The sequence below is a fragment of the Danio rerio genome, chromosome 14, assembly GCF_052040795.2.
Source record: "Danio rerio strain M-AB ecotype USA chromosome 14, GRCz13ab, whole genome shotgun sequence".
NCBI classification, from domain to species: Eukaryota; Metazoa; Chordata; class Actinopteri; order Cypriniformes; family Danionidae; genus Danio; species Danio rerio.
In genome coordinates, this window is record NC_141034.1 from 40387501 (window position 1) to 40401354 (window position 13854).

At 36.2% G+C, this 13854-nt stretch overlaps 1 protein-coding gene across 4 annotated transcripts in view; it reads right to left on the bottom strand.

Annotated features, from left to right (window-relative positions):
* Positions 1 to 13286, bottom strand: part of LOC147840861 (uncharacterized) — a 40459-nt gene extending 27173 nt beyond the window's left edge. For 3 of the 4 annotated variants that reach the window (XR_015507767.1, XR_015507766.1, XM_087281843.1), the window contains exons 1-7: positions 13234 to 13286; positions 12464 to 12497; positions 12005 to 12051; positions 4412 to 6416; positions 4224 to 4310; positions 803 to 853; positions 443 to 508 (exon numbers count right to left, since the gene is read on the bottom strand). Coding sequence is in view for 2 of the 4 variants with exons in the window: in XM_087281843.1 (XP_087137969.1) it covers positions 443 to 508; positions 803 to 853; positions 4224 to 4310; positions 4412 to 6416; positions 12005 to 12051; positions 12464 to 12497; positions 13234 to 13248 (2305 nt within the window). In the remaining 2 variants the exon portion in view is untranslated. The remainder of the gene's footprint in view (positions 1 to 442; positions 509 to 802; positions 854 to 4223; positions 4311 to 4411; positions 6417 to 12004; positions 12052 to 12463; positions 12498 to 13233) is intronic. The other variant, XM_087281844.1, reaches the window with a different exon arrangement.
* Positions 13287 to 13854: the final 568 nt, after the last annotated feature.

Here is a 13854-nt window from a genome sequence, read left to right on the forward strand (position 1 = left end):
ATATGTTATGCTATCAAAAATCAGATAATTTCAGAAACTGATTTTTATTTGTTTACATTCAAATCAGTTAAGCAGCTGCAAAGAAAACCACATTCACATACGATTCTAAGGTTTGACAGATCAAAAGCAGTAGCTAAAAAATGACTAATTATGACTTTTTTACTGTACTGTACCTGCAAATGCAGCACTTTTTTGTGATTCTGCATCAACTTTGTGAGTCAACAACATGATTTAAGGCTTTAATTAAACAGTATATGTAATATTACTGCTGCCCCTATATAAAAGTGCCCGCAGTATGAAGCAGGCAGTATTGATTGAATTCATGGATAATGACTAGAAGGAAATCCGTTTGTGACGTCTACCTTGCATGTACATGAATAAACTTTAGAAGAAAAACAGAAAGGGCAACTTATTTCAGAAGACATTTTAAAAAACAGCTTACTCTTTGTTCTGTGCGGTTCCTGCAAGTCCTTGCTAGTCGGCTGCAGTTTTTTAGGATTCTTGCCTCCTACAAACATACGAGTACAACTGAGAACATTATTCAGTAATGGCACAGAATACCTACTAAGTAAATTACCAGTAAATGTGTCACACATGTATTTAAAAAAATATTAGCAGTCGAAAACATATTTTCACTTCATCCTCAGGATATAAAAATATATAATGTAGAACATATAGAATAGAAAAATAATGAAAGCAAGTAAAGGGCAAATCATAAAAGCAGTGCACAGAATGAATTTTATTCACAATTATAACAACGTCAGAAGCTTTTAAAGCATCTTTTTTATTTAAATCTCATTACCTTTGGATGGTTCTTGGTGTTGTCCAACCTCAGCAGACTTCTTTGATTTCTCTGAAAAACAATACATCTCTTTTAGCACAAGATTTTTCAATAATAACTCCTAAATACCAATATCAGACCGTTGTCACAGCCACCTCCCCAACCTGAATCCCAGTACACCTGACCACAGTTCCCTAATAACTGATTAATTACAACCCTCATCAGTTTCCTTTATAAGCAATTACTCTGCACTTACCCATTGCTACTTACCTGTTATTGTCAACACATTTGTTCATTTCGCTAACCAATCCTTCAAAGCTTTCAGTATGGCCACAGAAGCACTCTCGACCTCCAAACATTTATTCTGTTTCCACCCAGGTTCATCCACCATTGGCAATTTCACTCACTAGACTTTGACAGTAGCTAGGGGGTGGAACGAGACCGTGCTCATTAGAACCTATCAACAAAGCTTGAACCAAAACATTCGTTCTGCTATTATGATGTACAACACCATTGAGTAATGGTGTCTGCCTATTGCCTATTCCAATCACTATCTGCTTGCCATATCTCCAACGCCACTCACGAGCTTGCCTCCTATGCTGCCTGTACTCCGGTACCAGATCTCTTGCAAGTGTACCTTACCCACGTCTCAAGCACAGAAGCTGAATGCCACCTACCTGCTGAAGTATGTTTATTCTGCGCTGCCCCTGGACATTTATTCATAGACTGCCTCATCAAGCCCCACGTCCAGTGTTGAATCCTGATACCCAAATCATGTCAGTGGTCGCATCAGAGTATTCTGCATTACAGGATGTCTTTAGTAAATGGGCAACCCCTTATCTTCCATCTCATCAGACATGGGACTGCACCATCCAGCTGCTGCCTAGAGCACAAGGCTAAGGAGGAGTGTGTGGAGGACTTAATCATCAATCTCACTGCCTGCTTCCAGGTTCTTCTTTGTGGGCAAAAACAATGGAAGTCTCCATTATTGCATTACATTTACATTTTACATTTAGTCATTTAGCAGATGCTTTTATCCAAAGCGACTTACAAATGAGGACAAGGAAGCAACTTACACAACTATAAGAGCAACAGTGAATAAGTGCTGTAGGCAAGTTTCAGGTCTGTAAAGAAAGTATAAGAAGCAAGAACATTAGTAATTTTTTTTTTAATTAGTGGAGGAGCCAGAGAGGCAATTGCAGATTAGTAAGGAAGGTGGAGACTAAATAGTTGAGTTTTTAGTGGTTTCTTGATGACAGCGAGTGCCGTTCTGATGCAGTTAGGGAGTTCATTCCACCAACTGGGGAGATTGAATGCGAGAGTTCGGGAAAGTGATTTCTTCCCTCTTTGGGATGGAACCACGAGGCGACGTTCATTCACAGAACGCAAGTTTCTGGAGGACACATACATCTGCAGAAGTGAGAGCAGATAAGAAGGAGCAAAGCCAGAAGTCGCTTTGTAAGCAAACATCAGAGCTTTGAATTTGATGCGAGCAGCAACTGGCAGCCAGTGCAAACAGATGAGCAGTGGAGTGACATGTGCTCGTTTAGCTTCATTAAAGACCACTCGTGCTGCTGCATTCTGAAGCAGCTGAAGAGCATTAAATACCACACACTGAACCCCCAGGTAGTCCAGTTGCCTTACTTACCGACTGGAAGATGTAAAAGACAGCTTTCGTCAACCCTTTTGGTACTGCAAGTACCAGGTCATGCTGTATGTACTCTCCATCTTCCCAGCCATCTTTCATTATGCAAGGTGTTTTGTGAGTTCCTCCATTGTTTTGTTATTGTCTATATTGAAGACATCCTGATTAACTCCCTTAACTTGGCCAAATAGTGCCAGCACATCACAGCGGTCTTATAACATCTTTGCCTACAAACCCTTCTGTGCACAGATGACAACCTACTGGGACACCCAGGCAGTAGAAGACCCTCTGGCTCCTGCAAGCTTGGTATTGGTGGCACAGTGGATGCCAGTGGCCAAAGATGTCATCAGCTCCATCCGTCCCCAACATCACATAAGGGTATCAGGAGCCTCCTCTGGAGAAGACTGTAATCTCAGGCAGTCACCACAGCCACCTTCCCCACCTGAATCCTAATCAATCCGATCAAAATCGCCTGCTTACATTTTTATCGCACCTCTGCGTTCCCTCATCAGTTCCTTTTATTAACAGTCACTCTGCTCTTACCCAGAGTTTGATCTACGGTTCACACCAATGAACTTACCTGACTCACCCATTGCTACTTACCTGTTTGCTGTTGTTGGTTCTTTGTGTCCTGGTGCCTTTGTCTCCTGGTCTCATTGTTTTCTGTGTTCTCCTAGATTAATACCACTACCTGCACACAAAGACTCTAAAATAAGCAACAGGCCAATAATGATTACCTGCTCCACTCAGTGCGATGTTCAGACCTAACTTTGTTAACCGCATCAGCTTAACTCTCCCACTCTATTTTTTTCTTTTGTTATTAATTCTGGAGGACAAACTTGCAAATAAAACAGTTTTTCTCTGGTCTACCTCCGAAAACAGCACCTCACATTCGCATTCTGTTCAAAGTTCCTCTTTTTGCTTCATTTTGCCGTTACTTTTTCGTTGGGTTTTGCCAAAGTAGAGTCATTAGCATATTCATACGGGGGAGGAGGCAGGGAGGGGTTTTGTGCTCGTGCATGTTGCGCTCAGTTTCACGTTCATTCAGATGTACAAACAGAATATGCGCGAGATTTGGCGTACGCAGTCTTTCATACATCTGAATTTTTTTTCTGTGTTTTAGTATGATTTCCACGCAAGTCTTCGTACATGAGGCCCCTGGTCTCTTGATTTATCCTGTCTCCAGTCTCACTGTGTGCATGACTACAGCAATGACACCCAGTTTTTTTCCCCAAGTAATGTGTACCATTTTCCACCTTTCCCATCATTTCCCTTCAGTTGAAGAACATTGAGAATTTAATAAGATCATTACTAATGAGAATGTTTAAAATAATAATTTTAATTGTCACTTATTGTGCTGTGTGCTTTAAGAATATGTTGTCCTTAATGTTTTTTTTCGGGACTAAAAGCAAGCTGAAAAGAAAAGTGAATGATGTGTGTAAACAGCAGAAGTGATTTCCTCCATGTTTAGGCGAACACACTTTCACTTTCATGCAATGAAGATAATGCACAGAGGAAAGATGACTGTGGAGCTGCATTTTTCACTGGTGTCTAAACACCAAGAGCTGTATGATAAACACAGCAGCAACAACAATGTCAGCAGGAGGACATTATTATGGAGAGTAGCAAACATGATTTAATACTGAGTTTCATTTCACTTTTCTTCCATGACATGTACAAGCCTTAACACTGACAATACATGACAATAAACCATACATTTGCTTTTATTTTACTATGTTTGTGGTCATTATTCCTTGCTAAGCACAAAACAAATAACACACATTACACATACAGTACCTGCTGAATTTGAAGGTGAGGCACCATTTCCAGTTGACTCAATCTCATTTTCAGACTCGGATCCATCACTGTCCAGCAAAAGTTTCTCTATAACAGACAAAATTATTAGGCAACAACTTTTGAATAACATTCAACAATTGTCTATAACTAATGCTGGTGTTCCCGGTAATAACACGGGAATACTTTACCTTGGGGATCAATCTGGATTTCATCCAAATTCTGTCCTTTAAACTGTGAAAGCTGTCCTCGTTCCATGGCCATCAAGACTTTGCTAATTTTTGCTAGCTGCAATGTGCCTTCAGGAAGTCTGTAATATTGCCTGTGGACCCTGATGTCATGCCCTAAAAAATCTGCGAGGTTATCCATTTCATTCTCTTTTAAGTTTAGCACCTTGGACATAGTGGCCATGTGCTTTCGCAGTTTGGTGGAGGACAATGCCTCGGGGTGCTTTGCTCCACAGCTTTTTGCTATGTTACGAATGACGTCAGATCCTCTGAAGAAAGTGAGAGCTTGGGGTCTTCCAAACATAAAGACGTTCTCATCTGGCACATCACAGCTGCGGCGAGTCTTCACCAACAACTCCATTGAGACGACCATATTAGGAGTGAGTAAAATGGGGACTTTTCTGCCACGTTTTCCTCGGACTTCGATTCTTTGAAAATGACTACAAAGTGACTTTTCTAGATCGGACAGAGCAAGCTCAACATCCGGATGAGTTGAGGATGTGTCCCTTAATGTAAACGAATTAAGTGACATCTTAGACACCTCTCCTTCCCTTCTTCGATTAAATAGTATCACCTGACAAAGCGTGACTTTGGCAAGTTCTGCCCAGTGCTTCATACTTTGTTCTTCCTCAAGTCTTGCTTGATATGCCTTACTTTGGCAGTCAAGATACTGATGCATTTTCTTCACATCTTCCGCAAACGGAAGAAGCTGTGGACAGTTCCATTTAACTTCACTCAAATTACAAAGGGCCTGGGATGACACACACTCACTCCATTTAGTGTCACATATTTGCTTGAAGGCTTGCACGTTGCTAAGACTATTCTTATCATCTGCCATCATGGCATCACACTCAATAATGCTGGCCATCTTCTTGAGGTTGTGCCCTAACTTCAGTGCTAAAGATGGTGTTTTAAATGTGCTTGTCTCTTCGTTCAAGCCAGCTACACTGTGAACTGCTTGAATAACATAAGGGAAATTAGCTGGAATAAAGAAATCAGACACCTCCTTCAGCTTACCATTTTTTTTCCCTTCGAGGACAAGACGTCCAGTTTCACGCATTTTTTGCCTGATGTATTCATGCTTTGTAACATCATGGCCATGCTTATTGAAGAGATGTTGCCCTAATTTCAGTATGATTTTCTCTTTGCGGACAACATGGGTTATCTCATCGTCATGCATATCAAGCACCATTTTCCAAAACCTTTCACTTATACTGTCTGGAACAGGTTCAGCATATGAGCAAAGTGACTGAACACGAGTTTTCCCTGGCTTCATTTTGTTAATTTTCTGGCTCAGCTGGCATCTTTGCATATGCCGCCATAGCGATTTTCTCTTCAGATACGCTAAACAGTTAATGCAGTGCAAATAATCACTTGCATTTACTGGTGCAGTGGATTGTTGTTTAGGAATCACCGTTCCTCTTCCTTCACTGAGTACCTGAGCGTTATGACATCGGTTCCCCTTATTCCTTAACAAACTCAGCTGTATTTTTCGCTCTTTAGAGCCTTTCGGAAAAGCAATCGCTCTTGCCACCTCTGGCTTATCTTTATGTTTAGACTCTAGGTGACGTGCAATTTTACTGAATGGTTTGAAGCAGAATAGGCAGTAAAACTTTTTGTTATATAGTCTGGCTCCATCTTTTTTTTTTTTGAGCATCATGACATTCACATTAAGATTATTGGGTGAATGTGATTCTTCATGTTCTCCTGATGAAGAAGATTGAAGTGAAGTGTCCTGTTTGTCAGATGCAGAGGATTGTGAAGGAGACGCACGTCTTTTTTTACATGCTGGAACATTTGAAGTTGACTTTACCTTTTTCTTATTATTACTTATCTTTTTTACTAAACACTCTACTTTTTCTGAAGTGTTACTGTCAGACTCTTCAGTATCTGGCACGTAATCATCCTCACTGATATCTGATCTTGATGAAGATTCTTCTGAAGCATAACCAAGTATTTTCTTGTTAAGCTACAAATAAAAGCCACAAGTTAGAAATCAGAAGTGACAAGACCAACGACATCTTAAAATTATGTGTATATCTGCAGCCACTGAATCGCTGGTAGTCATGACAGGCTACCAGTTTGTAACATTTTAAAAATATATATCTTATTTTGTGCTAAAAAGAAAAAACTGTGTTTTCAACCTTTTGAGGCTAAGTAAATAGAAAACAAATACAATTTTTGGGGTAAACTATAACTGTGGCTCACTGTCTAGACTGCATACTAAACACAGTGCTGAAATCTGGCACAGGTGCTCTAGTGCATGCTAACACACTACCAAATTTGGGGGCCAATTGCTGACTAGAGAGCACTGCAAACTGAAAATAACAAGTTTTGATGGCATGGTGAAAACACAAATCATACTTAACATAAGACTCACCAATCAAATTGAATCATTTAACACAACTAACCTTTGTTTTACACTTTGAAATCAAAAAATAAATTTTCTCGCGTTCCTCATTTAAAGTTTTTATATACGCCTTCATATAAAAATATTTAAATGCGTGTATGTGTGTGTGAGAGATCGACGAACGAGTGCTCACTTCACTGCTCTGCAGATGCTGTGAACGGCTGGGTATATTTATTTTGGAGATAATATAAAATATGTTACGTACATACGTTGCTGCTGTTACGTACAAATTACGTATCAACTCAACACAATAATATCATATTACATCTAGACAAAATAGCCTAAGCTATATTAAATTAATTTAAAGAAATATTGTATATAATAAAAACATTAAATAAATAAACCAATATAAAACAAAAGCTATATCAATTTAGGTATATATAACACATATAAATTAATTGGTTTCAAGCAATTTTTAACTTTCATTTTACAAAGGCCTATCTGGAAAAAAAGATATTTTCTAAAAACAATAAACAATGGAGGAGTTTTGAAATATTATTTATAAAGTATTTGGAGATGATGATATTATTCAAATCGTGCAAACAGAGCATTTTTGGGTGAGCGAAAGCAAAACTACCTTCTTCTTGTTTTTTATTATGGCTGGTGCGCTCGGTCATCCCTCTGTTAGTGGCGAGACCACTCGATGCACGATGCCAGCAGTCGGCCAGCGAGTAAACTAATATAATGAATAAATATACATAGGCCTATGCGTATACATCATTTAATGCATTTAATAGGTTTGCATTCTGCACTGCGAGTCATTGGCCTGACAGTGGAAACGCGACATAATTTCAGCCTCACTGCTCAAGCTCTCGGACTATTGGCTCAGCCCGGCCCGATAAAAGCCCTGGCTCGCACTAGCCCAACAGTGGAAATGTATGGAGCTAGATTTGTTTCTTTATTATTCAATCAAAAATATTTAGTTTTAAAGTAAAATTAAGTATGTTGTAATTAAAGAATTAAAGATTTCAAATAAAAAACACTTTTATTTAAAAAACTTATGTCAATGATAATAAAATATTTTGGATTGCAAAAATAAACACTTGCCCTATTATGCAGTTACCACAATTTTCATTGCATACTCATTAATTTTGCTCTCTTTTCTGCTGTCTTTTATTGCACATCTAGAATCTTTGCTTGCAGGTTGAAATATTTTGCTTGTGAGTTGAAAAGTTTTGAACCCTTGAATGCCGGGGTTAAATTTGTGTCTTTATTACTCAAACAAACATATGAAGTTTGACCAAAACTAGGTAGAATGCAATTAAAAAATTAAAGATTTAAAATAATAAAAAAACATTTATTTAAAAAAATTCACACTGCAAAAAATAAACTATTGCTATGTTATGCGGATACCACCAGATTAATGCACTGTGTGCTCATTTATTTTGCTTTCGGTTTTGTTTAATTTTTTGCTAATCTAAAATCTTTGCTTTTGAGTTGAAAAGTTTTGCGAGTTGAAAACTGCAGCTCAGTGGGCGGGATCTTCTGAAACACCTTATTCTATTAGTCATCTTGATTGAGGTCACCGGTTGGCCACGCCCATTACATTTTCGAGCGGTTGGAATGGACTGCCTTGCCTTCTGTGACAGGAGCGAGCTATGGCGAGCAGCAGGTCTTCTTCAAGGTAGGTTAACTGAAACTGTATAATAACTTGTGTATTACCATACATATTTCCCATCTAAATATGTTACGACTGCTAGTATTAAACTCTGTCTAGTCAGTGATATTTTTGAATTCTCTCGATAAACTAACATTAGCTGTCGGCCATCAGTACTGTACAGTTGTAAAGGGCAACGCAAGGCCAGTGTATTTTGGAAAATATACATTGATGTATTATTAAAGTCAGGCTTTTTGTCTGTAGATGATGGCCAGGTGTACAGTAGGTCTGCAAACAGACTGGGATACATTCTCGGCAACCATTAATCTTCAGTTAGTTTCCAGACAAAAGCTACTGTCTCTTTGAACTGGAGCATCATATTTATTCTCCACTGTTAGAAAATGTAGTAACTCAGTGTATGTATATTTCATTACAAACGTGACAAATATTTATTTAGTATATTTCGTTTTGCATATAAATGTTAGTTCATACATTAGTTAACTTGAATTAATTATGAACAGGATATCTGTTAAGCAATAATTAATCTTTGTTAATGTTAACTAAACATATTAATGCATAAGTTAAAAAATGATGGTGAACGAGTTTGTTTAGCATAAACTTTGGTAACGTTAACTTAGTCATGTTCTATTGTATCTCCTTATATTAACAGCTTGATGTTATTAGCCAATGTTTATGGACAAATACAATTATGTATTTGTTCACTGACTAGATAACATAACTAAATAAACAGCATTTATTCAGTAATACTACATTTTTGTTAACGGAAACTTATACAAATAGTAATGTTACTTAATGCAGCAAATACTGAACAGCTCACATTCTTCAACAGGCATGTTATTCATGTTTTTAAGACTTTTTACTAACATGATTTATCTCTAGCAAAGCATTAGTTGAGGGAATTAGGAACATTGTTGTAAAATGTGCACTACTTCAACACGCTACATTTGTAAACTGACTTACCACTAACCCAACATTATAACTGATGTGTTACTAACATCTTTGGGTTTATTACAAAGCAGTAATTAATGATTTTACTGGATATATATATATATATATATATATATATATATATATATATATATATATATATATATATATATATATATACATATATATATATATTAAGAACAATTATGTTAGTAAAGAATTAACGTTGGAGAGGTGCACACTTCATAATAAGCTTTCTGATTTCCTTAAAAAATGCTCAGTTACTGAGTGATAAACCATGTTAGTAAAGAGTTTGCAAATGTTAGTAACACAATATACAATGTTGAAGTCGTTTTGAAAAGTAACAGGGCAGTTTGCAGGTTATCTTCGCTATATAATTTGTTTAGGCATTATTGCAAATATTTGGTCTTTAAAGGAACTGGTATAAATCAGTTGTAAAGTAATAAATGTATTTATAAAACAACAATACATAAACACGAGAGATATGTGGATTATAAATATTACATTAATCAGAACAATTTTCTCATCTGTTTCTTCAATTTATCCTTACAGGTTGATCACTCAGTCTTAGCGGGCGTAAAACATCTGCTTTGACTCCTCCGATGTCCACATCTGGGCTGACTCCACAGACGTTTACATCTACACTGTCTTAAATCAACGAATCAACATCCACAATGATTCCACAGGCGTCTCCATCTGCATTGTCTACTTAGACATCAACATCTGCACTGACTGACCAGACATTTATTCACTAAACTCATCAATCACCACCTGATGTGTGTTGAATTATTTTCTGGAATTGTGTCGGATTTGGACAATAGTAGATTTTGACTTTTTATAAGTGATTTTAAATGTATTTTTTTATACATTTATTGTTTCCCTTTCTGGAATTTATTTTGCATTGAAGAAATATAAATGTTTTATTTTATTTTATTAATTCAGCTAAAATATTTCCCAGCTGTAGCTTTTAATAACAAAAATACTGTTACATAAATGGTATAATACACTTTACTGCAGTATAGTAAAGCACTATAGCATGTGTCTGTATAAATTATATTTTTATGTGGAAGACATGTGTAGAAGATACATTTATTTAGTAGTGCATTTGCCAACATATACGTATTTTTTATACGGTATACGGTTTAAGTAATAATACAGTAGTAGTAGGGATGTTAAAAAATGCCTGTCAGCTATAATTTAACATAAAATCGTGGCAGCGACCTAAATCTACCTTTTAAAAATGAGTTTACAGTCCATCTCATGTATATATATATAACGTTTTCACGCGATTGTACTGGACTCCTTTAGTGACCAGAGCGAGCAACAGGTCTTCTTCAAGGTAAGTTAACTGAAACTGTATAATAACTTGTATATTACCATCCACATTTTCCTAAACTCTGTCTAGTCAGTGATATTGATGAATACTCTCGATTGACTAACATTAAATGAAATATGTGCAAGATATATATATATATATATATATATATATATATATATATATATATATATATATATATATATATATATATATATATATATATATATAAATAAAACAATACATGTGTTCAAAAGTATGTGCACAGCTGAGACGTGCACAACTGTGTTCTCCATCGCATCTGCATCCAGATTATATTGGTGGACTTACAGCTAATCTGACTGGACAGAGTTTAATACTAGCAGTCGTAACATATTTAGATGGGAAATATGTATGGTAATACACAAGTTATTATACAGTTTCAGTTAACCTACCTTGAAGAAGACCTGCTGCTCGCCATAGCTCGCTCCTGTCACAGAAGGCAAGGCAGTCCATTCCAACCGCTCGAAAATGTAATGGGCGTGGCCAACCGGTGACCTCAATCAAGATGACTAATAGAATAAGGTGTTTCAGAAAGATCCCGCCCACTGAGCTGCAGTTTTCAACTCGCAAAACTTTTCAACTCAAAAGCAAAGATTTTAGATTAGCAAAAAATTAAACAAAACCGAAAGCAAAATAAATGAGCACACAGTGCATTAATCTGGTGGTAACCGCATAACATGGCAATAGTTTATTTTTTGTAGTGTGAATTTTTTTAAATAAATGTTTTTTTATTATTTTAAATCTTTAATTTTTTAATTGCATTCTACCTAGTTTTGGTCAAACTTCATATGTTTGTTTGAGTAATAAAGACACAAATTTAACCCCGGCATTCAAGGGTTCAAAACTTTTCAACTCACAAGCAAAATATTTCAACCTGCAAGCAAAGATTCTAGATGTGCAATAAAAGACAGCAGAAAAGAGAGCAAAATTAATGAGTATGCAATGAAAATTGTGGTAACTGCATAATAGGACAAGTGTTTATTTTTGCAATCCAAAATATTTTATTATCATTGACATAAGTTTTTTAAATAAACGTGTTTTTTATTTGAAATCTTTAATTCTTTAATTACAACATACTTAATTTTACTTTAAAACTAAATATTTTTGATTGAATAATAAAAAAACAAATCTAGCTCCATAGAAATGCGGCTAATGACTTGTGATGGCTTTGGAGAGTTTAGATGTTGAAAAATACAGTTCTATGAATCACTAGTGGCTGCTTACCTTTGTCTCTTCTTTAGCACAAGCTGTCACCTCATCCACTGCAAATTCTGTCACAGAAGACAGGAATGTTATTCAGGTTGACAATGAACAATGCCAATATGGCTGTTCATACTAAAGTAAAACATTCATTTCAGTAAAACTTCAATACATTTTTGGTTTGTTTCCTTGTACTAGTTACAGTTCTAAAACCCTTAAAATAAATATCACTATAGGATAACAAATCCAGAAGACTTAGCAAAAGCCTTATCAACAACACACAGAACACTTAAAAAATAATGTCTATGTTTAGTTAACCATTAAAATAATGCATGATTATGCTGGATATTTCTTTTTTTTAAAGGTTGTGCTCTAACAAAGTTAAACTCAGGTTAGTCTGGCTCAAAAAGTGGAGTATGATTCTTATATGTAAGGATTATTTTAAATACTAGCTAACAGGACAATTCATGATCTCAACTTTACCTGTGCATCCAGAGTATCTGTCACTTTTATCGTCCTGCAAGCACAAGTGTGATAATCAGTCAAACATCATGCTCTAACATTACCTTATACTGTCATTACAACTGCAATACTGTAGTATAATTTGACAATAATAAAATATTCAACACTGTAAAATAAGACTAGACATATTCATGACATTTGACTGAAAATTAGCATTTTTTTAATCTAGAAAACTCCCTTATAAAACTAGAAATATTGTACTGAATTAATTTAAATTGTCTCTTGCATTACTGAAGAACAACATTCCTATTTTTGTGGATAAAGTAAATAGATTTTGCCTGGCCAGAGGCCTGCTGCACGTGCAGGCCGCTAACGTTAACAATAACAAAAATGATCAAAACATCTTGGTAAAAATATGCAGTCTGGCAAGAACATGAATTCAAACAATATTTCAAAAGTAAACGAAGATTATACGTAAATGTACGCAAATACAGTAAACGTTTAATGTACAGTTAAATTGCAAAATCTCTTAGCAATTCCAGCGTTTGGCTTAAAACGCGATCGTAAGAATCTAAACTTTAACGTTACAGTTAAAGTTACCCTAACTAATATTATTGTCAGTTTGATACATTAATCTGTACTTTCTGCAAAGCAGCTTCGAGATTATGCCGATTATCAAAAGCGCTTGAGACATAAAATAACGCGATTTTTATTATATAATATAGTTGCAAACAATACATAAACATAAACATTCGAATATATTGAAGTGATCGTACAAATCATAAACTTACCTGTCCTTCAGACATGTTGACGTCTTCGCGCCTTTACTCACAGCATCCTCTCTGACCCTGTCCTGCTGTGTCGCAGGTGTGTGTGTGTGGGGGGGGAGGGGATGGTCGCGGTGGGGACGCAAAATCTCCGGTCACGTGTAATGTCACACTCCCGCGCTGCTTTAGCGCGGGTCGCCGACTGAACCGCGGTCTGGCGCATGCATACACAGCGGATGGCCTTCAGCAGCAATCCAGCACTGACAGCTCTAATGTGTCAGTCGAACTTTTACTCGAAATTATTCAGCTTATTACCCGAACATATTTGCTCTAACTAAATAAATGCATTATGGTTAAAGGGAATTTTAATAGCTTAACGAAAAAAAGTTATAATTAAGATACAAAGAACCCCCTTATTATTAAATGCTGTATTCTGACAACACATAAATAAATGGATCCCATTTAGAACTATTAAAGAATTCACAAAAAAAAAATTCATTAACTATTACAAACACTTGTAATAAATAAAGGCATTCAATCCTGCTGTCAGGGTGTAAATAATACAACATGTGTTTTATTATGTTTCCATTCATTCATTCATTCATGTTTAGTCCCTGATTGGGGTCGCCATAGCGGAATAAACTG